Source organism: Haemaphysalis longicornis, unplaced genomic scaffold (assembly GCF_048455015.1).
Source record: "Haemaphysalis longicornis isolate Haplotype H1 unplaced genomic scaffold, Haemaphysalis longicornis Haplotype H1 scaffold_12, whole genome shotgun sequence".
NCBI classification, from domain to species: domain Eukaryota; kingdom Metazoa; phylum Arthropoda; class Arachnida; order Ixodida; family Ixodidae; genus Haemaphysalis; species Haemaphysalis longicornis.
In genome coordinates this window covers 73,215,701-73,239,049 of record NW_027526225.1, presented here as the reverse complement: position 1 = coordinate 73,239,049, position 23,349 = coordinate 73,215,701, and the positions used below count along the sequence as shown (strand labels likewise).

Here is a 23,349-nt window from a genome sequence, read left to right as displayed (position 1 = left end):
TAAAACGCTCCAAGCTCAACGTCCATCCGTTGTACCGGAAGTGATTGCTAAATTAACAATCGTCAACAAGAAACAAGATATCCAAGAATAACCAAGAATAACCAATCAGCGCCCCCTTTCATTACATTAGGGAAACGATTTTCCGTTTTTTTTTTTCAACTTCTAGGCATGAAAATTTCCTTTTGGTGTAAAAAAAGTGCCGTTGAACCAATTAAAGGGGTCTTACTGTTCAAACGAAAGCTTATTTTTGGGGCTTTACCTTTCCGTTTAGCACGAATGCGGCAACGTTGTCGTCGATTCGGGTGCACAGAAGGCTGTTGTTGAGGTGTCATCAGTTGCATTGTCTTACAGGAAAAAGAGCTGATTGCAAACTTGACGCTAGAGCCCCTGGCCTCGCCCACCCCTCCTAGCGATTATGTGGTGAACCCAGGAATCATCAGCACGTAAGCAACGTCCATCAGTGCCTGTATTCTCTGGACGGTTTCTGCATCGTACCACCTTAGGAAAAATATGCTTGAGCTCAACCATAGCAGCTGTACCTGTTTTGTACACTTGAATTTTTTCGCCATATCTACGGAATCCGTTCGAGTTAAATCGCCCACTCAGTTTTTCGTTGGACACATAATTTTCGAAGGTAGCTATTTAAAATGGTGAATTTAAAATAAATACTCGCTTAGTCTGCAATTCTACAACTGCATGCAGAGTACGCACGAGACTTTTCCTAAATTTTTATTCATTGGGAAATTTCAGTCATACTAATGCAATTTTATGTCAACTTCCTTGAATGGAAATCATCAGTTAACAATTCTGTACAAAATCCTGGCGTCCGCAACCGAAGGAGTGTACACGAAATAGCCGTCCCATGGAACGCACAATAGCGGACTGCTCAACAGATAAATATCTCAATGAAATCTTAAAATGACAGTATATTTTCTGTGGAGCCTCCTATTAACAAAGTAAGTAATTGAGTCAAAAAGAAATAGACAAATTTTGTGCTAAGTGGTATTCTTCGGAACCAAGGGTTTCCGCCATGCCAGACAAGTACAGAGTCCCTAAGGCACCACTGCTAGGTGAATCTGGCTGACTGAAGGTGAGCCTAGAAAAAAGGCTGTGGCATTCGGCTCAGAAACGTGTTTTAGAGACGTGTACTGCGTGCTACAAAATAAATTTTCGCATGGTAACCGAAAAAGTAGCAGTTTGTTGGAGCCACAGATCACGCTTCCGCTAATCACGTAAATGTAGGGCTAACAAGGGCAACTTGCCAAGAACCACTTATGGAAAGAAACAAAAGCGAAGAAAGGCGTGCAACCACGATGTAGTAGTAAGAACGCTTGCTGATGTAATGTGTTCCAAAGACAAAGAAGCGAAAGCGAAGGACACGAAAATAAATACAGAAATAAAGAAATCTCTAATAAGTGACTTTCAACTTCCGAGCCCGCAAGCCAACTTAAGAGAACCGAAGAATTTTTTATTCCGCACTTGTACAACCCTGCTCCATTCACAGACTTTATTTCCAGTACTTCTGCGTGTTTAAAAACAAAAAGTTCAATCTAAACATTTCTAATAGGTACCCAAACTTCTACTCCAACTCTCTTACAATTTCACGGTGACATAATAGTGCAGGGTTTCGTTTTCTCTATAATATTTGCCCCCACAGCGAGGTGGGCGAGCAGGTGGTGGTTGACGGACACTCCTTCCTTAACCTGGCCAGCCCCAACTATTTGGGCATAGCTGAGCTCGAAGGTGCTGAAAAGGCAGCAATCCGAGGCCACCGACGATACGCTGTCGGATCGTGCGGCCCTCGCCAATTCTTCGGCGTTGTCGGTGAGTAGATCGCCATTAAATTGGGCGTCGGAACAACGCCCGATCGTTCATTTAACCAAAGAGCCCTCCAATGAGTCAGTAATCGGCCTTAAATCGAAAGGAGTAACATGATGGGAAGACTGCTAACTCGATATCTATTTCGGGCTACTAATTTGTCGTTGAGAAATTCCTGTTGAAAACTAAGGTTTGGCGAAATCTCGTCTGGTCGGGTAAAAGGTTCATATTTGAAGAAACCGGTGATCGCCGACCGACCAAAGGTTTATTTACAAAGGTGAAAAGACGTTTCGGCTTCCATACGAAAGCCTTCTTCACTGAGCGGTGTTCACTGCGCCGCTCATGAACAAGGCTTCCGTATGGAAACCGAAACGTCTTTTTTACCTTTTTAAATAAACCTTTGGTTACGATCACCACTTTCTTCAACTATGAAGAATTCTTGTTGTTTGTTTACTGGTGTTTTGCGATATGAGTATTTATTTAAAGACGTTTGTGCGTGAACCACAAATTTCCCTTAAGCCTAGTTCATTACCCGCTAAAAGATGTTAATACCTGGATATCTATTTCGGGTTACGACACTGTCGTTACAGAATTAGTATCGTTAGTTTTGTAACGTTTTGCGACGGAGAGTACTTTTCAATGGTGTTTTTGCGTGAGCCACATATTTTATTCCAGCCTAGAGCAGTGGCCACATAGAGATAGTAAAGCTTGGGCCAATGCCTTTACCCATACCAAACCTATTTTCAGTTTTTTAGCAAATTTTAGGACACTAAAACGTGATTGCTAGACCTTGTAATGAAACCTAAAACCCACGGACTAAGCGGTTGAATCACCACCGCTCTCTAGCAACAAGGTTACCGAGCTTTTACGAAATACAGGAGGCGGAAAAAAAATTCCCAATTCTTTGCAGTCTTTCCTTACACTACAATCTGCAAATTCAAATACACAGGCTGGAGGAACACAGACCAAGGGTGTATGGGAGAAAAACAACACTGGAAAGGGAGCGCTTGCTTTCTGCACGGCTGCAGGCGTGGTCTGCGATCGTAGAGAGAAAAAGTGTTCATTGCGAAAGCGTACAACATCCAGGCTGAAAAATTGAAATCCTTTTATGAACACAATCTCTCGCCAAGTGAAGGTAGAATATACATGTTCTTGTTACGAATGAGTGGCTGGCACTTCGTGAACACGCCAGCGCTTTGAGTGGCAGCGAAATATGTGGCCACAAGTGTCTATACACTGGGGCTTACGCAGCGCTTACACAAAAATGTAATCGAAACAAAATGCAGTGCAACTGGTTCAGTGTTACATTCATTAAAAAGCAACAAAAAACTTCTTTAAAACCCCAGTAGTCGAAACATGCATTGCACCATGCACAAGCATGCTACAAGAAGGCACAAGGTGAAAAATTTAAAAACACCGCAGTAACAACTGGAAAAAAGGCAGATCACACACGAGTAAAGCTCTTGTTTCGCAGTTTATGTAACCAACAAGCCCACATTGATGCATTCATAAGCAAGGTGTACTGTAAACGCACCTTGGTATGCGCCATAATATGCTTGCATGCGGATGTATGCACCAACAAACATACCATGAATGAGCAGGTACCACCGCACCAGAGGAGGTACTCGTACCATAAAACGCCCTTGGGAGCCGATAGATATTTTCATTTCAAAGTGACGCCACCGGCCCCGACCACCAACAGCACAGCTTCATATATGCGGTAATATACACGGTAATATTGCTAAGACTACTCATTTGTATGACTACTTGCTTTGCTTGGCCGTTCTCTCTCGCATTTGTGCACTCGAAACCTTTCCTGAGGAAAGTTCAGTTGCCATTTCTATCCTTCAATTTATTGTCGTTGTAAAGCTTGAAGTGGGAATTACACTCCAGAACCAAACAATTGTGTCACTGTGCGCTTGGGTTACATTACAGGCGTCCACCTGGAGTTGGAAAGACGGCTTGCAGAGTTGATGGGCGTGGAAGAGGCGTGCCTTTACTCGTTCACGGGAGTGGAAGAGGCGTGCCTTTACTCGTTCGGATTCTCCACCATCCCGAGTGTCATCCCTTCCTACGCTAAGCCGGGCGACATCTGCTTTGCGTGAGCACCGTACTCTTTTGCTTTACTACTGGCAACCAAGCTGTTTTTACGCGCTCTCCGTTCACTGGGGTACGAGAGCTTCGTTTAAAGATAATGTTTCGGTTAAAGTTTACAGCAATTTTAAAATTGTTTCAAAGTAGTTCACTAATTTCGCCTTAAAGAATTTAAGTTCGCTGCTCCCATTGGAGTCATCGCTTATAACACCTGTAACACACATAAGTAGTCGTGTCTCTGAATCTGTTGGCCGTTAAACCCTTTAGCAATTTGTTGATTCCGGCGTTTCACGAAACTCAGTATAACAGTATCAAGAAAAGAAATCATGGGCACTGGCAGAATCGAACCTGTGTCTGGTAGATCAACGGAGCCAGTCGTCTTACCCTTACCGCAAATACCGTCAGTTGGTACGCGAGAGTCAAACGGCTTATTAACTCGGTTGTTGCTGTGGGGAGAGGAATCACGCGACCTGCTCGAGACACAACCCAGGATAGGGGGCACGTCGCATTTGCGGACGCCTAATTTAAGTGTGCTCGTTCCGTTCCTTCATTCTTCTTCTTCGATTTGCTTTTCCCACGCCGTTAACACAACATGGACTAAAGGTCATTGCAGCTGCGAAACGAAGCAATTTGGCTTCAATCGGGGACCTAAACCGTCGGAATTGTCACGAAGGTTGCGTACAGCTTAGCAACCCTCAAGCGTAACGTATCAGCGTGAGCTTCCTTCATTTTTTTCTTTCCAAGGGCTCAAAAGACAATTTGCAAACCTAAAGGCAAAATCTGGTTTTCCACGCTACTATGTAGTGCCTTTTCACTGAAACAGTTCAATCCTATGTAATTCTGTGCGATGGCACGTACATTATATTTGATTCAGTCTTCAAATTATCCCTGCTACTTGCCACTGCTACCACGTTTTCAACCCAAGTGAAGTCTTTTGCGTTCATCGCTATTGTCTATTGCTTTTTGCGTTATCGTAGGGAACGAGTGTCACTAGGCCAGTGTTGTGCTGAGGTTTGTAGCTCTGGTGTCATTTTTGTAAACTGGCATTGTATAAGGGCACTGCCACAGATTCTGGTTACACCCTTACAGAGCTAAAATAACAAATGATGGAGGAAGCATAGAATGAAGTCATCACACAAAAAATAAATCGGCGTAATATTGTTTGCAATTGATGACACTTTACCTATACGTGCCATGCTTTGACTAAAATTACAATGCAGCTTTTGAAATAGCACGTTAAGACTTAGCGTCCTGTGTGACTAGTGCCTGTGAAGAGCCATTTTCAGGCCGCTTGGAGGCCCTAATACATTCATAAGTATTGTCGTCGTATGCATTAATTGAAAACAGGCAGCCCAAAATATACAATCCTAGACAAATGAAACGCATACAGGGCAATATGAACCAGAACATAGAGATAGCGCGAATTCCTTTCCTACAACTCAAAAAGACACCGGGCTTAGTTAAAAAAACAAAGTTGGTAAAATTTGTCTTCTAAATATACCACAACAGCGACATTATTATACCTCTAAGAACAGTATTTTTCATTTTTGCTTGTTTTGCTTCGTATTTTTGTGTCATTTGTCCGTGACTGTCCACGACCGCCTGGTATGTCCGGGTGCTTTCACTGCACGTTAGCGTCATAGGCGGCCCCTGAGCAGTTCTTACTGTAGTTAAGCATTGAAGGGGCCCCGTTTTCCTGGCTGTCACTTCAGGGACGAAGACGTCAACTACGCCATCCATATGGGGCTACTGGCATCGGGAAGCAAAATCTACTACTTCCGTCACAATGATGTCCAAGACCTCCAGCGGTTACTGCTGGAGCAGCAAGCCCGCGACATCGCCGATCCCAAGAAGTGAGCACGCGAACAGATTAACGGGTAGTCCCTCTTGTAAGGAACCTTTCGGAATTTGAAATCATCCTGTTGTGTCTGCAGTTCTACTAAATCAGGACTCGAAGGAAGGGCTTTGATAGGGAAGGCGTGAACTCTGTCCGAAGATTTTGTTTTGAAATTATTGCTTTTCCGTTCGGTAATTAACTAACAAAGAACCTGGTTGCAAAGTTTTCTTCGCCTCTGGGCCAAAGAACCACAGGCCAAAAATTACTGCTCCTGTACAAATAAGGATTTTCGATTTCGCTGACGAGATTTTTTTTGTTGAACAGCTTCGGGTGGAAGCTTAAATTGATTAAGTTGTGTCTGCGTGTTTGTTTCAGTTATTCATTTCGGATTGTGAGTCTATTTATCCTCTATACTAGACTATTTAGCGATTAGAATTCCTGAATCCGTTAATTCCGCAATTTTTGCGGATGCAAGGTAGTACATTTGTATGGTACGGACAGAATAGGCTGGCGTACAGTCACTGCATACGAGATAACTACAACGGCTCGCTACAGACGAAGCGGGACTATAAAAAATGTTTACACATTAGGAACATTTCAATATCGGTTGCACAACCCGCCGCGGTGCTCAGTCGCTAAGGCGTTGCGCTGCTGAGCACGAGGTCGCGGGTTCGATTCCCGACCGCGGTGGCCGCTTTTCTGGTGGAGGCGAAAAGCAAAAACGCCCGTGTGTACGAGATTTCGGCGCACGTTAAAGATCTCCAGGTGGTCGAAATTATTCCCGAGCCCTCCAACGGCGCCCCTCATCGCCTGCGTTGCGTCGGCGCGTTAAACCGTACAATCAGATCAAATCAATGTCGCTTGTACAGGGCTGGCATAACGAACCGCTTCCTGGTCGTGGAGGGCATCTACGCCAGCCGAGGCGACATCTGTCCACTTCCCGAGCTGGTGAACCTACGCAGGAAGTTCCAGCTGCGCCTCTTCATCGACGAGACTTGCTCCTTTGCTGTGTTGGGCCACACGGGCCGAGGCGTACGCGAGCACTTCAACGTGCCTGTAAGTATCGCTTAGGGATGGCCATGTGCAGTCTGGGCAGTATGTGTCGTCTGTCAAAGTAGTCTAGCCGGGTAAAAATATCTTGGTCCCGTATAGTTCTAAGCAACAGTTTAACATTCAAGCGTGGCCGAATTATTTTTTACAACAAGGTCTGTCCGAAATGATGTCAGGCACTGTCAAATAGACACGAAAGAGTTCGGTACCAAATTTATAGAAGTGGTGGCCGTGCGCACTCGAATTGCGCGGGGGGGCACGTTGGTGATTATCTCCATCCACGTCCGCCCTGATACTGGGCGGCAGTGCAGAGTCAGCTCTGGGTGGAAGAGCAGAATTAGGACCTTGTCTCCAAATGAAGAAATTGTAATAGGTGGAGACTTCAATGCTGCGCGCACCACCTGGGGGCATAAGAACACTACGGTTCGCGGCCAGAACCTCAAAGACGAAGCAAATGAAGCCGACCTTTACCTCATTAACGACTTGGACTACCCAACCCGCATCGCCTTTCACTCAAGGCAAAGAAACACTACCCCTGCCCTAACGTGTGTGACTGAAAATACGATTTTCCAGTGGCGCTGCAATAGCGATCCCTGGAGCAGCGATCACTACCCAATTTGGCTGGAACTTCGTTGCCTCGTTCAAGAGAAACGCCGACAAGTGACTTGCATAGACTGGAATAAGTTCCGTGAGCTTGTCGAGTAGGCTCGCGAGAGCTCCCTCGTCACTCGAATCCTCGACGCACCAAAGGCGGCAGCGACTACGGTCACTGTGGACGTGGAGACCCCCTCGCCAGACAAGCACTTATTCAACTTATGGGCAACGCGAGAACAACTTCAAGTCCATGACCATCAAGGGGGCAAGGCATACAAAGACCTCCTCCGCAAAAGACACAAAACAGCCCAAATTAGAAGGCACACGAAACAGTTAACTCGGCAACGGTGGGAAGAGCACTGTGCGTCCTTCGGAAAGGACACGGGACTCCACAGACTCTTGAGTACATTTCACGCCCTCAGTGACAAACGTAAAACGCAAGGTGTCGTCGAAACAGTGCTCCTCACTCAAGGGATCTCCCAGAATGAGTTTGAAAAACAGGCAGCGAAGGTATTTTTCCCGCAGCCCGTACAACCTCCATCACCCGATATATACGAGAATGAGCCAGTCGATGAAACGAACGAGTTGGAAACCCCTTCACCCTCGACGAACTTCACACCGCCCTAGAACAGGTGCGGATACAAAGTGCCCCAGGTAAAGGCGGGGTCACATGAACAATGCTCCGTAACCTACCCGCAGCTCAAAAAGAAACCCTACTTGACGACATCAATGCAACTTGGATTAGCGGTGATCTGCCCCCTTCAATGAAACACGCCGTAGTGGCGCCAATGCCGAAGTAGGGTAAGCGTCCCACCGAGACTCCTAATCTACGTCCGATTTCTTTGACTTCCACACTGTGCAAACTCATAGAACGAATGTGCACAAACAGGCTCAATCGCTACCTAGAAGTGTCAGAATACTTTCACCCAAATCAGACTGGATTCCGCCCAAATCTTTGCACTCATGATAGCCTCTTTCTTCTAAGGAGAATCCTGAGCTCTCGCCGGTTTTCCCATCTTAGCATTCTCGTTGCGGCGGACCTCAAGAAAGCGTTTGATTCCGTGACTCCCCAGGCCCTTCTACGGGAACTTCATGAGGCGTATCCGGGCAAGAGGATGTTAAACTTCATCAGAAGCTTCCTTGCAAATCGAATCTTTTAGATTCGCTCTGGGCATACAGAACCAACCAGCTTCACGAACTGCGTTGGGGTTCCACAGGGGTCGATTCTCTCGCCCTTGCGCTTCAATGTGGTTATGCGTGGGCTCACCCAAGAACTCTCTAAAATTCCAGGTGTGCATTTTACTCTGTACGCAGATATTACCATCTGGACTGAAGCCCCTGACAACAAAAAGACGGCGTTGGCTGTGGCCGCACTGCAGGAGGCACTCTGCGCCCTGGAGCGATACGTCGAACATACAGGCATGCAGCTGTCAGTCGAGAAGACACAGTATATCCTGATCGGAGGCACTCCTGAAGAACGAGCCAAGGTATCCTTTTCGCTAGAGGGGAGACCACTCAAGCGACCAGACGCAGGCTGGATCAGGATCCTCGGTATACCCATCGCGGAGCGGGGAGATGCAACCGAATGGTTAAGACAACTGGCGCCTACATGGAAAAAACTCCTCAACCTGATCAAACGAATCGCAAGCAAATTTGGAGGAGCCACGTCGGAGGTAGCCCGGACTCTAGTTCAGGCCGTGCTCGTCTCACGCGCCACGTATGGTGCTCTGTGCTACCGCCGGGCGAAAGCACAAACTGAAAAGCTCGAAACGGTGTATAGAGCTGCTCTGCGAGTAGTGACCGGCCTGCACCGCACACACGCATCGACGAACTCTACCCATATGCGCGACTCTCACCTTTGGGGGAGCTAATAAACGATTGACGGAAAGGTGCGGCTGACCGCCGTCAGAACACTCTCCAAGGACAGCGGCTCCTACTACATGAAGACCCTCGTATGCAAGCCGTAATTATATGTTCCACCCCACATTCCGCCGTGGCAAGACATCCAAATAACAGATCTCAAGCCACTATCACGCAAGACAAACGTACAGAAGTACGCCCAGCAGCGAAAAACAATAGCCCAGGCCCTTAACGCACATAAACCTGACCCGGAGGAACTTCGCATCCATACAGACTGCTCATGGGACCCCGAGGCCTGAATCGCAGCTATGGCAGCCAGAAGAGAGGACAGTGCCCACCGCTCAGAAAGGTTTCTTCTAGAAAAGACCCCCTCAACCACAGAAGTCCAACTCCGAGCCATTCACCTTAGCCTCCCCCGGGTGCTTGAATTCTTGTCTACAGATGGCACCAAGCAAGTACGACGGATCAGGGTGTTTACGGACAGTGCTATGGCACTCAAAAACCTGGTTGGACACCCGCGAGTGACCTCCAAGGAATATGCCATAAAGCAGAATTGCCGCGAACTACAACGGAACAGTAATATTGAATTTGATGTCAAGGTCCACTGGGTACCGGGACACTCTGGCCACACAGGCAATGAGACTGTGCACAAGCTGGCCAGTGAGGCTCGCTCTTCCCACCACTCGCAGCTTGAGCTCACTCCTCTCAAAGCCCTGAGCCATAGCCCTCAAGAGAAGCGAAGAAGGAACAAGCTTGAAAGGTCTAAAGAGCTCCTGACCCACGTACCACCCCTCGAGGATCCCCTACCTAACGGTCTTCCCCGGGGCGCCCAAGTGTTCGTGGTGAAAGCACGAAGTGGCTTTGCCATCACGGAGGACGTGGTGGCAAGGTGGAACCACGCACAGAAGTACTCCAAGCAGCCGAACCCGCCACCTTTCTCGCCGCCCCAGTGTAGTGTGTGCTTGGCCGCCCAGCCGGTCAACATGCGTCACCTAGTGTGGGACTGTGATGGACTGTCGGACGCACGTGACAAACATCACCCGTCATCCGTATCTACATACGACGGCTGGATGCGGCCAACACATGACCACAAGAGAATTCTACTCTCACAGTGGACATTTGCATGTGAAGCCTCCATAGTGCGACGCACGTAACCCCCTTCCCTTTTCCCCCTCCCACCGCAACAGGCCTAGTGCCGTCCTATTCATAATAAATTTTACAACAACAATTACAACAAAAAAGGTTGTTTCGCCAGCATATTGGCATTAACGTCTTAGTATCACTCGAAAGTAATATTGTATTTTGAATGGTTTGTGCCTATAAAATTTTGAGAAATACCATGTACAAACATTTGGACGTAAGAAAACTTTTTGTTGCCGTCAGGCCTATATCTTATCTGCAATGCAAGCAGATGCGAGTGAACTCATTCCTAAAAGATATACTTTTGTATTCTAAACATCGTAAATAAGCTGAACTTACAAAATAGTTAATGTGTTGCTGCCAGAACAGTTCGCTTAGTTTTCGTGTCAGAAATCCCTCTAAACGATTGTTTTACACGTCTTCCTTAATTCTTTCACGTTTGTTATATTAATAAGGTGTGTTTTCTTTGTGTACTGAAAGAGCATATTGTATGCTCCGTTTCGGGCACCTGAATGTGAAGTATAACGTTGCATGGCAAATTTGGGCTAAAGTACGAAAGAAAAAATATATATTTATGCGCCCACATGGTGAATGTGGCACCGTATTCGTGCAGATAGGAAAGATGTAATTTAATTCACAACTATGCCTCTCTTGAATATAACTATTGAATTCAGAAACTGGTAAAACACAGGTTTGGGATGTTCATTTAAGGCTTGCACCGTACAATACCAATCATAAAAGCCATTTCTCACCATTTTAGGTATTTTTCCTGTCTGCATTGACAAGACTAACTGTTTAATGCATTTTTAATATTGTTTCCTTCGCTTATTCTGGGTCATTAGGACACGGCTTCGGCCACAACAAAATTAAAAGCTTGACCTTATCGTGCAGACATTGCGATTTTTATGTGCAAGACCATGGGTCCTGGACGGCACCACAACAGATAATTCTCCTGCTTGCGCAATACGCCGCTGTCAGCACAAAAGCTTCAGTGGCACTGTGATACCCACATGTAGTCGTTCAAAGTTACGCTTGCCCCACACTGCAGTGAATGTACAACTGCAATGCCATTTTAAGTTTACTCTTTATCTTTTTTATCTATCTCCATATTCTATCGATTTCGTCCATCTCTATATCTCACTTTGTGAATTCAATACCTCGCAGTCTGAGTGTCTACTCTTTACCTCTCCCTTTCTCCATTTATTATCCTGAAGCTTAGGCGTAATATGCTTTTACATCCTAGCATTGTTCGTGTGCTGCTGAAACAGCTGCTTTTGTGTTGTACCTTGCGCCTTTTTCTCAACGGCAGAGCAACGAGATCGACCTGATGTGCGCCACCTTGGAGCATGGGGTTGGCGCCTTTGGTGGCTTCTTCTGTGGCACCCGCGTCGTGGTGCACGACCAGGTGAGTGGCAGCGTGAACAGTTGAGGAAAGAAAGCTGCCTCTTTCCTTTTGTCCTGATTTTATATTCAAAAAGGCACTGCCAAAGCCTAAAAGGTAATAACCCTTTTAGTCACCGTGTCGCCTTATGAAAACGCGACTTTCTTCGTCGTTTTACTCGTTAAAACGAAAAGAGTTCATGCTGCAGAGTGGTGCGGCTGATGTTCGAAATCTAAGGAAGTGAAAGGTAGCACCATGTTATCTGGCGTGGGGGAACCGCACTCATAAACATCGTTTGAAAATGGACGCCACCAAGTTTTGTGGGAGCTCCGGTGTGTTGCCGTCCTAAGTTCTTTTTTACTGCGGCAAAAATCATTTATAAAGAGTAAAAACACCTCTTTCATACGCATAAATTTTTATTTAACCTGCTTGTATGTACACGGCCTCAGGATATTTATTTTTATAGGAAAAACCAGGGTTACGTAGTGGTGTCTCCGTATGAGGGCGCGACGCCATTTCCGTAATAAGTATTACAGAGAGACTGACGTTTTTTTCTTACTTCTAGACACTTCACACTGCTAAACCTCCAAGTATAGAATTTTTCTGCAGTGGATATAATAATTTGTGACTCAAAGAGATAATTTAGGTAGGTACATCGTGGTATGCATTGCTTTTCAGATCCAGAAGAATCATTTTAAACCTGTTCCGTTTTCGCCAGTCCGCAGTGGGCACAGATGACCAATTCCCTCATCACCTATTTGTATACAACGTTTAAAGGGTAACGACGGGATTACTTTATAACAGTCTGGGTCGCTTTCTTTATAGGCCCTTTTAATTGGCGAGTGGTTCAGTAAATGCTTGAGTGTAAACGCGGGATTATTTACGCAGAATTTTTTAGTGCGCGAGCATTGCGAGGGTTGACTTCGAGAAATCTGTGCAAGTACTCTGAAACCTTGCACAGTGTGGCCCCCACAGAGTAACCCTTACCCAGAGAAGTTTTCCGTACAATCCCTCATAAAACAGCTACTCAGTTCACTTCATTCAGTCAGTAAACAATTTAATAAATCAATCAGCAAATAAATTACGGCCCGAGTATGAGGTTTGCCAACAACGTATCTCTGTGCGTACTTCAAAACCTGAACGCACTCTGAAGTCTAGCTCAGTGTTACACATCCACGTACAGCCCCTACAGCCTGGCTGCATTGTACAACGGTTTAAAAGAGGAGTCCATGCTGCGTCTGATGGCACATTAAATACACCAAGCAAGAATTATTTGTACCTGCTTAATGATGGAAACAGATCAAATCATGCTCTTTTCCGCCTCTAGAACGAACCTTCATCAGATGGTCCCACAACTTTTTCTACTGTGTGCAGTCGAAAGGACACTTCACAGTAGCATATTTTATAAACTTGTTGAGCTTGGGACTTAAAAACGGTCGCTGATCTTGGTTTAAGTGTTAGACATCACTACTTGCCAGGTCGTGTGCGACCTACTTCACCTCATTGCCTACTTAGCCTAATGACGGTTTTGATTTTGGCACGCTTGAAAGCATTCGCAACGGGGATGCGCTACGACCATACTATACAAACGTTGTGTTTGATTGATTACGACCTTTTACCCTTTCCTAGGTACTATTTTTTGCTATGCCGGTAAGAATAAAACCTGCGCTACGATTGATATCACGCCAATAACGTTCTTTGTATATGCATTACTCCCATTTAAACTAGACATACCTAAAAAGTTACACCACCTTCCCGTAGGGTAACCCTGAGTAGTATACGAAGCAGACATGGGGTCGAGTGAAGTTCCCATTAGTTTTCATTTCGTCGTTTCCGTTGACGTGCCATCGCGTACCTTCGTTGTATCAGTAGCTTCTTGACGTACGTAGTTCGAATGAGTGAAGGACATAAGGCACGTTCGTAGCACATGCTCCCGTCTCGGTTTGTAGCGCAGTGGGATGAGCGCCACGTACGTTTCGTTGTGGCCACAGAGTCGTGGGATCGAAACCGGCGCCGCCTAACTATTTCTTTTTATAGTGGACTGCGCTGACGTCAGCCCAAATGCTGACGGGGCACAAGAGACGCGCATGCGCAGTAGAGTGCGGACGGCGGACAAGGGAGGGAGGGACACAGCCCCGAGCATGACGTGCTCCGCATCTAATAAGTTGTTCTCAACAGCCTGCAGCAAGTCGTTGTGCAGCCCTACTTGCAGTAGCACACTGACGTATGTGCAGCGGCGTCAACCTCTACTTCTGGTGGGGTGGGGCGTCGCACTTGCGCGTGCAGCACCTTTCTGGCCTCGGCTACTTCTCGGCATCACTGCCGCCAGAACAGGCATCCGTCTCCCTGCAGGCCATCGACTACCTGTCCTCTCACCCTGGTAATTAGAGAAATTGTTCCTCACCTAGCGCTGGAAGAATTTTACAGAACTGGGACCCTTTTGCGCGAAAATTGCACAACCTTTGAAGATGCATGCTCTGATTTGTCTGTGAAGTATTACTGCACATCCTGCGGGTTGAATTTTGTAAGCTAACTGCTTGGGGTAATTGCCGCGTCGTAGCTGTAGCGTTGCATATAGGAGGGTTTCATGAGGACACAGAAAGCATGGGTAAAGGGTAGTTATGTGTCATACCAAACAATTTCTTTTCAGACAGGAGACTTTTCGACAGGCAAATGACTTTTTAATAAGCGAGCACAGTTGTGATTCATCGTAAATTCCCGCCGGGGTTTGCCACAAACACGGAACACAGACTTGTTTGGCTTGTCCATTTGTTGGAATAGATAGTTTAAAGGTAGGAGAAGGTACAATGTGATAAAACAAACAAAGATAAGACTTAAACTTGCCTCTGCATACGCGTATAAAAATTATACATAAAACGAAGCGAATACTTACGTTATTTCGTATACGGTGTGGCTCCCGTGTATACCCAAGTTTTTCGACGAACAGTATGTTGCACTACCTGTAGTAGATACAAAGTTTTTTCAAGCTGTCCAATTGTTTCCTGTCAGTACTCTACTGCAGTGAAAATTTCTTTTTTTTGTCTGTGAGTGGAGCGTTATACCCGGGTTCCTGTGTAATTTGCAATTGTAATGTGTTTTCCAGCTTGTATGTTCCTGTGAACTTCATTAGGTGTAAATGAACTCTAAATTTCTACTTTACACATTCTTAAAGTTCCTGTCCTTATGCCTGAACAGAATTAAAGGTGAAGCTTAAAGAACTCCCTTACGACATGATGCTATATATCGCTACTTTTCTCTTCAACTGCAGTCGACATCGCATTAGTGGATTAAGCGGCATGAAAATTCTCCCATCCCAGCCATGTTTGGTATTTTTTTTATTTAACCAAGCCGCCTTCTTCCAAACATTTGTAGCTCAAAATAGACAGGTGCGTCATTAGCTTATAACCGTGTCGTAATAAAGGTGTTGATTTCCTAATGCATTTCGCTTGCTATGGCAGTAAATATATTTAAAATGGAGGTGCACCTACAGACGAGAAAATGCAGTAAACCTCAGCTATAACGCGGTCATTCGGGCAGCAAGCTGACTTTTCTATAAACGGTATTTTATTTAAAGCGATGATGATTTCCTGTTCCTGCACTCCCATAAGGTCCGTGAAAAAACAGAGGTAAGCGAAAACGCGTAACGCGATTTTGTGGTAACGAAGTATTTCTTTGCGGTATTTTCAGCGGTGTGCGATAGTTGATCTGAAGCAGATGTTTTCAGCCTCGCCACTCTTGCAGAGTGCTCATGCGTGCTACCTTTCTTCTGTGCTAAACACACTGCGCACCTTTTGTCCTTTTTCTTCAACAGAGCTACTGACTCGGCTAAGACAAAACTGCGTCAGGATGCACGAACAGCTTCAAAGGTGAGTGGTTGATGGTCTTTGCGCAGTTCGCATTAGATTTGCTCTTACACTTCACGAACTCCTTGGGTGCACTCAACTTAGTACATTGTACATGGCCCCGCCACGGCATGCTTAAAGCTGCAACCTTGTTGTCACGGAATATTTTCAGCGAAGCTGCTTATAGTTAGGTTTTGCGGATTTTTTATTTCAAGAAGCGAACCTCAAATAAAAAAGCGTAACTTCCTTCAATACAGGCAAGGTGATGAGCTCTATCTTCGGAGACAAAGGAACATCCCGGTTCATATCCTTATTTCACGGGGCCAGCATCACGTGCAAAACATGACTCGGGCCTCACGCTTATATGTTTCATCACGTTGACCATTATTTCGAGTAGAATAATTGTCAAAAAATAATTTTCAATTTCTGATATTGGTGACCCGCAGATAATGAAGGCTTCTCATATATTTGCCGATGTGTAACACGCGTCGACTATGTCTGAAATCACACCGCCCTCTCTACGTAGAGGTTCCAACCGCTTGTGTGTCAAGTTTTCTCTGGCTACTTGATACGGCGGCGCATTGTCCAGACAAGTGCCTGTTCGTTACATTCCATATTACTTCTATTATGCCGTCGTGATGGGTAGGCCGCAAACAGTGCGGACTTAAGCTTCGCTGGTCACCGACATTTACAGGATAGAGTAGCCAATAAACTTTATTCTTAGGTTTGTTGCTTTGTTTGTTAGCAGTGACATTGCTCGTGCCAGCGAAGGCAATGCACAGTGGGATCTCTTAACAATAGACTCGTTACAGCAGGGAAAGCAGTTCGTTTCATCACACGTTTGTCATGACCAAACTTTTCAATCCAAGAGCCCTAGACGCCCGGTCTTGAAACTGCCTGATTCCGAATCTGGGAAGCCTCGCGGCCAAAAAAATCTTAAGCCAGCATAAATGGGAACGGCTCGCTTCGTTTGCTAGGCGACTTTCAGGCATGATGGGCATGCGCAGACTTTCTGATCTTGTGCAAATGAAAATGTACCTTCTTCTTTCTTCTATCTACGGTTCATTCTTTCCTTTTTTTCTCCAGCCTCGTTCAGCTGTCTCCGCTCACCACCGGTGACGGTGTGCGGCTGATCGCTCTCATGCTATTATTACATTAAAAGATTGAACCTCTCTATTATATTTTTTATTACAAGGAAACAGAAACGTTAGTTCGCTACAACTAAGTTCCTTTTAGCAAGAACTATGTGCAAGCGTAGTATTCTTTGTTTTACTGTAAAAAGTGACATCAGCCGATAATTCTATTTTTAATGAGAGTGATAAAGGTCTATTTCCAAACGCATGCAATTCACAAGGGCGTTTATGGGCAGGACGTACGACTCTTGGATGAGGCAAGAGTCTTGCGGGAAAAAAATGCACAAAATAGATGAAATTTAATCAGCAATTTTCAATCACGATCTACAATTACATCTCATCAATATTTATAGTGACAGACATTGTTTGTTTAAGTGAAAGACGAAGCTAGGAATGAGCTGGTTCCTGGTGCTGTCAGCTGGGGCCCGCCCCAAATTCACTCCTGGGAATTCTTTCACAGTGAGATTTGACTGCACATGGTCAAAAAGAGTTACGGGAACGCGCTTCTACTGTATTAATTAAAATGAAAAAGAGTGGTTGCACTGTAGGTTTCTCCCGCAACACGCAGTCAGAGACGCACATGCGAGTGCTTTTCTGATCAAAAGCGCACATTCCAGTTCTTGTCAAGTAAAAACCATCGAGAGTGCCTAGACCAATTAAACTCGGCGAATGGCTAGGTCCTCCGCCACACCCGCAAGCTTAAAAAAAGCCAAACCCAACTTCCCAAAACAATTCGCATCTAGTAAACTTCTCCTTAAACAATCTTGTGCATACGGCGGTGCTAATCAAGCAAACACAAAAATAACCTTGTACTGCATCTCAGTGTAGAGCCGATCAGCCGGGCCATTTTAGAAGTTACAAAAAGTGTGCTTACGTTGAAAGCGTGCATCTGTACAGTGCAATGTTTCAGATTTTTGTGCTTTTGACAGTATAATACGACGAACAAGCGCAACTTGAAAGACATGCATGTTCTTGCCCATTTTTTGCACACACCTTTTTACCTGTGCTCAAGAATGCCTGAAAGAAACAACTTAACAGATGCACTTTATTTATTTTATTCCTGATATGTACCTTTTACGCACCGGGCATGTTGTCATGTGTCTGTCTACAATGCAGCAGTGTTTCGGTAATTCTTCGCAGTCCAGTAGCCCTCATGATCAGTTTGAGAACGCTCTGTTTCTAAATCCTTTGTATTCCATACGTTGCAGGTTCTTCCATTTCAATTTCAATTTATTACGGACACAAATACATTGCTTTAGTTATGTCCAAGAGGCGTGGAAAAAGGATACTGGTACGTCTTCCGACGTGGCTACCACCCCGGCAGTATAGTCAGTACAGATCGGAAAGCAAAGCTTCCTGACTTAAATCCGGCAGTAATACAGCTGTAGAACATTTTCAGTGCTAACCAAGGCAATAGCTAGATCATATTAAACTTGCAAAAACGAATGCACGTAAAGGAATCGACAGAATGGCAAGCTTCAAAATGGCAGGCCAATGAACATACAAGTATATTGAGTGCTGCAGAATGTACCTGTAGCTGGAACGAACGAGCGTAGAAAGAATGTTTCTGAAGAATAAACAAACCACAAACCTTCCGCTTTCATAAATCTGTGAATTGAAATATTATTTCGGGTAAGCTCATGAGCCTAACTCTCATTCAATTCAAACAATGTACACGTTTAGGTATTTGCATAAGCACACTAATCACTAGAGGTTTTTTGTTTACGATTGGGAGGTGCCATTTACAATACGATTGACCTGATTAAAAAATTTAAAGTATATAGCGTTGCTGCTTCGCGATAGTATAAACATAGGTCAATTTCTATATACCAACTCGCATTACAGCCTATTATACAGCATTTTCTTGGACGCTTTGCGTTTCAGCTACGCTTCTGGCAGTGTCACATTTTTTGTTTCAAAACTGGCATTTTGGATGCGTCACAGCAGTTAAATTGACTGCAAATTAAAACGGATATTGAGAATGTTAAATAACGCGCCTTAGCGCTGTTTCCCTGATCCGTATCCTTAAGATAGCTGTTGGCGATTCCTGTTAACCATAGCGGTGCTGCAATGCGGCTCAAAAATTTACCTTATTTTTTTCTGCAAAGTTCAGGAATTTCTAAAATATCTATCAAATCAAAATTTATAGCAACCGTGACTGCCTTACCGAAGTTCTAGAGCAGGAGTCCTCAAAGTGGATTGCTTAGAGGGGGTTCCTGTACCTACTGTGGGGTCCCAAATGTCTCTGACAATACATCTTCTTCCCGTTCAACTTTTATAATCTGGGTTTTTTATGTCTAGTATACATTTTGAGTTTTCATTTTGGAAGCCCAGCACACAAAAAAGGTTCATTCAGCAGGTTGCTAATGTGACAGGAACTCACCTATGCTAAAGGGAACAGGTTACCTCTTCAGCAAGCATGCTTTTTAGGGTGCTTTCAACACGATAATATTTTTCAGCGAAATTGCGGAATGTTCACTCGGCTGGGCATAAGCATGAGCAGCAACCACGCGAAATCTACTGGGTTGTTGCAGAAGGGGGTTAAGTGGGGGGATTTTTTACAGCTTTTTAGTGGCTACAAGGACTTAAGACTCAGTGGCTAGTGGCCTTAAGGCGAGCATGGACGAGAAGCTCTGTTCAACTGTGTAAATCCATGCAGCACCTCATAAAAACAATTTTTTCATAAGCCACGAAGAAGGGTCTCAATATACCGAGTTCTGAAGCTACGTTTTTGTCTATTGTCTATCTTACCAGGATCCAACAGCTCCGGCTGGGTGGTGAGGCTGTGTCGCCTGTCAAGCATCTCTACATCGCCGGGGACCGACCAAAGGAGGACTGCTCGCAGCTTCTCGATGAAGTCGTGCGAAAGGTGCCAATCAATCAATCTCCAGTCAATCAATTTATTCTCCAGTTATTTCTGGGAGTTTAAAAATCCGCCCCGCACAATGAAGAACGCACTATACAGAGAACCAAACTGTCATCACCATGCTACAAACCAGAGGACACAATGTGGCGCAAACTGTTGCAGGAGATTCCGCAACTGCGAGGCATTGAGCTGTTCGACTATTCTCTTATATATCTACGACTTCATTTAAATATAGAAATGTTATGTTCCCTTCCAAAAGCAAAAAAATACCACAAGCTCCTGCATTGTACGGGGGAGCAGTGAAGTGCTATTAGCTTTTCATAACAGCCGAGAAATGCAGTTATGCTTTAAGCTACCAGAAAAAGCGACTCACCGTGCTTCTTCCAACTACATTTTCCGAGATTGGGGCGTTGGGATTTGCCCATAGCTCTTTTGTTCTTCATTATTCAAGGTTACCCTCTGCAAACATCTTGCTACAAAGCAGTCGCACTGATTCCGTGTGGTTATTTCGGCTGTGCAGTGCTGCCCAACGTGTCGCCCTTTTTTTAATGTCGCAATGCAAGCTTGTTTCTCTTATTCAATGCATTGAGCGTTTAAGAACATCAGGTTAGAATACCACTGCTCGCTTTGCTTCTCAAAGGCACATAAAGCGCAAAATAGGTCTTCTTCTCTCACATTCTCACCCACTTTTCTTCAGTATCCACCAGCTGCAAAACTCTGTTTCAGAGTCCTGGCCGTGCACGCACCTCTGCTTTGTTGGAGCTTTACTAGCTTGCATGGTTACAGCTGAGTGGAAAATGTGCTGTGGCGGAACCTCAGGAACGAAAACGTAACTTTACTAAACATTTACTTAATATTCCAAGTTAAGGAACATTAGGTAACGTGTACTTACGTTTCTACAACTACGTTTACTTACGTTTCTACAAGGGACAGCTTTGCAACAAGCATGTATTCTCGACCAGAGGAGATATATCCAAGGTGGAGTAAGTTCTTCGAAGGAAAGGTTGACATCCACCTAAATGCCGCCACACGGCTACAAAGGAAATTTAACAGCTTTCTCAGAAACTTCGCAGTTGAAGAAAACTTCTTTCTGATCCAGAATTTGAACGCGGAATTCACCAACCAGGAGGTGAGTCGTTTGTAACGCGAGAGCGAATTGATCAACAACTTGAAGTAAAGGACGGGTGTTAATTGACCAGATTTAGGGGAAATCCCCTTTGTAGTTTTTCTTTGTAGCCCTATGGCTGCATTTAGGTGGATGTCAAACCTTCCTTCGCAGGCGTAGGTTCTGGAACTCTGATTCTCACTGGGTTTCAAATGCTGTTCTTTCTCGCACGCAGGCATGGGAAGCTGGCCTAGCGTTAACACGGGCCCCGTACCTAGAAGACCGCGAGCACACCCCGAAAGATCCGAGCATAAGAATTTCCGTGTCGGCCTCTCTGACTGAAGAAGACATTGAGAACGCTTGCGATGTCATCCGGCAAGTGACCGAGGCTGTGGTTGATGCGTGACCTCACTTTCACCTCTGCTTGTCACGCACCTGCCGATGCATGAGGCCGTATCTCCGCCGAACACTTGCAGTCACACGGCCGACTTGCGTTTTACCCCTTACTGCAACGGTCATTCAAAAGAAGTCAGCTGCCATAAGGTTTCTGGGAACCTACAATCTGTGCCACTGTTGTCTTGTCACCCGACGAACGTTATTTTCAGTTTTCGGAACAAGTGACTGTGGATTCACTTTCCTCTGCTCTTGTACGTAATGTTTGACACTGGAGCCCAACTCCAACTTGAAGAAGTTTCCGGTGGTGACGACGTGCACAGGAACTCCCCCGGACTCTGTCGAAACAAGCGGCACAGAGAGCTTTGACTGCCAATCCACACTTGTCTGTAAGGAAAGGAACTCAGGTGCACTTATTGTTGCCTCATTCATTAGTAATTCACTCGTTCATTTTTGTTTATCCTGGACGCCGTATGCTGCGCGTAGTTCATGTCATTAATTTGTAACGTCGAGCTATATTTACACTGACCCTTCGGAAACCTGTGTTTTATTGTCAATCAGTAGCATTTTATACCCGTGAGGTGACATTCTCCTATCACTTTAGGCCTTGCACTGTCACAGATGTCAAGCGGGGAGAGAGAGAAACAGTGAAATAGAGAGAGAAAATCTTTTTAATGAATAAGAAAGTGCAGGGGGGTTTGCCAACATGCGTACTTCGACGCGCTACTCTGCAGGAAGTGTAATTGGGAAAAGATAGCAGATTCTTAAAAGAAGAGTGGAAGAGGAAAGAAGAAAAAAAGAGATTTAGTTGTGGAGCTTCTGAAGTTCCTCCACCGCGCACATTTGTTCGGGTGAGGGAAAAATGTCTTTTTTTTTTACTTCATGGTCAACCGAACCTGTTTTCGTAGCTTTCTTGGCTTCGATGGTCGTCAACTGGCAAAAAAAGTAAAAACATTACTTTAGACACCCCATGAAGTGACCGACACTGGAAGGTCTTAGGATGAGAGTGGAGTTACATTGCTCTGTGCTTGGTTGCTGTCACTGCCTTGCTACCGCATACCCTTCATTATACGATCAGCTGCACGTGAACACAGAGAAATTCGAAACACCAATATTTAAAACTTGTGCAGTGCTCCGCGGAGCACATGTCTCATGCGGCACCTGTCCATGTCTTTTTTTTCACACAGCAACAGTCAATTTCTTGTTTGCTGTTGTTGCTTTGTTTTTTGTCGCGGTGGCCTTGTATGTGGTCGTGTAGTAGGACTAAAATGGGCTATGAAGACAAAATACAAGACTCCTTTATGCCGAATAACAATGATACCAATTTTCTTGCAAACTTCAAGTTAATAATGGGTTAGTAAGACGACATATTGCCACGAAGCATGAATTCAGTTTGTTTATTTATGTTTTGGTTTGGCCGACCGGCTGCGCCGAACTGTGTTATCGGTGTATCTGTGGGCCAAGTGAAGCACCCGTTTTATTCTTTATTTTTATGCTTCACGTGTTATCACCTTTGATATGGAGAGTGTCTTGAACTAGCGTCACCAGCCTAGAATATTCTTCTTCGATCTACAGTGCTCTGGATTTAATTTGACGGTTCCAGAAACCTTCACGCCGAGAGATAAACGCCCGCAGAGCGGACGCCGTGGTATTCGATTTACCGACACTCGCCTGCGGATGTCACTTTATGGACTGCTTCCTCGCCGCCTGTGTATTTCTTGAAACGTTAGGGGAGTACAAGTTCCCTCCAATAAACTTGTTTTACCTCTGAGTTAACTGCGTCGTCTTTAGCTACGTGACAATGTCACTTAAATGCTACAATGAAGTTGACACACCGATAAATACGCTTTAGTGTTAGCCAGTATTCCATCACTCCTGTGTATATTACGCAACTTTAGCGCAAAATGTGAAGGTTTTTATTATTGTTTTTTCGGTTACAAAAGACACTTTGGTGGCTTTATTAGAGTTTATTCAGCTACCAAAGGTTAGCTCTTTCATGTTCAACAGTTGTATCTTGTCTGCACGGCCTCTTTAAATTTGGGTAGCCCTATTCGCACTTTGCTTGCGTGTATCTCCAGATTCACTTCAGCACAGTGCTTACAGTTTCAGGATACTGTTGCTATGCCCCCGATCGCGTAGCCGTGAAGCGCTAAGGAGGTGCAAGAGCTAAAACTAGTGTCCCAAATCAGACGTGAGTGAAGAGACACCTACAAATTGCATCAATAGCGCGCACACA

At 45.0% G+C, this 23,349-nt stretch overlaps 2 protein-coding genes across 3 annotated transcripts in view; one reads left to right on the top strand and one right to left on the bottom strand.

The window, feature by feature from the left end:
• The window catches only part of LOC144162812 (serine palmitoyltransferase 1-like), a 30,508-nt gene extending 7,749 nt beyond the window's left edge, over positions 1-22,759 (top strand). The window contains exons 3-12 of one of the 2 annotated variants that reach the window (XM_077693477.1): positions 352-443; positions 1,658-1,824; positions 3,754-3,919; positions 5,625-5,765; positions 6,619-6,805; positions 11,703-11,798; positions 14,061-14,154; positions 15,586-15,640; positions 19,504-19,618; positions 20,956-22,264. In XM_077693477.1, the coding sequence (XP_077549603.1) occupies positions 352-443; positions 1,658-1,824; positions 3,754-3,919; positions 5,625-5,765; positions 6,619-6,805; positions 11,703-11,798; positions 14,061-14,154; positions 15,586-15,640; positions 19,504-19,618; positions 20,956-21,126 (1,284 nt within the window). In that variant the 3' untranslated portion in view covers positions 21,127-22,264. Of the gene's footprint in view, positions 1-351; positions 444-1,657; positions 1,825-3,753; positions 3,920-5,624; positions 5,766-6,618; positions 6,806-11,702; positions 11,799-14,060; positions 14,155-15,585; positions 15,641-19,503; positions 19,619-20,955 lie in introns of both variants that reach the window. The other variant, XM_077693478.1, reaches the window with a different exon arrangement.
• Positions 22,760-22,934: 175 nt separating this feature from the next.
• LOC144162811 (phosphatidylinositol phosphatase PTPRQ-like) overlaps positions 22,935-23,349 on the bottom strand; it is a 49,669-nt gene continuing 49,254 nt past the window's right edge. The window contains exon 30 of the mRNA XM_077693476.1: positions 22,935-23,349. This exon is cut by the window's right edge and continues 279 nt beyond it. The gene's annotated coding sequence lies outside the window, so the exon portion shown is untranslated.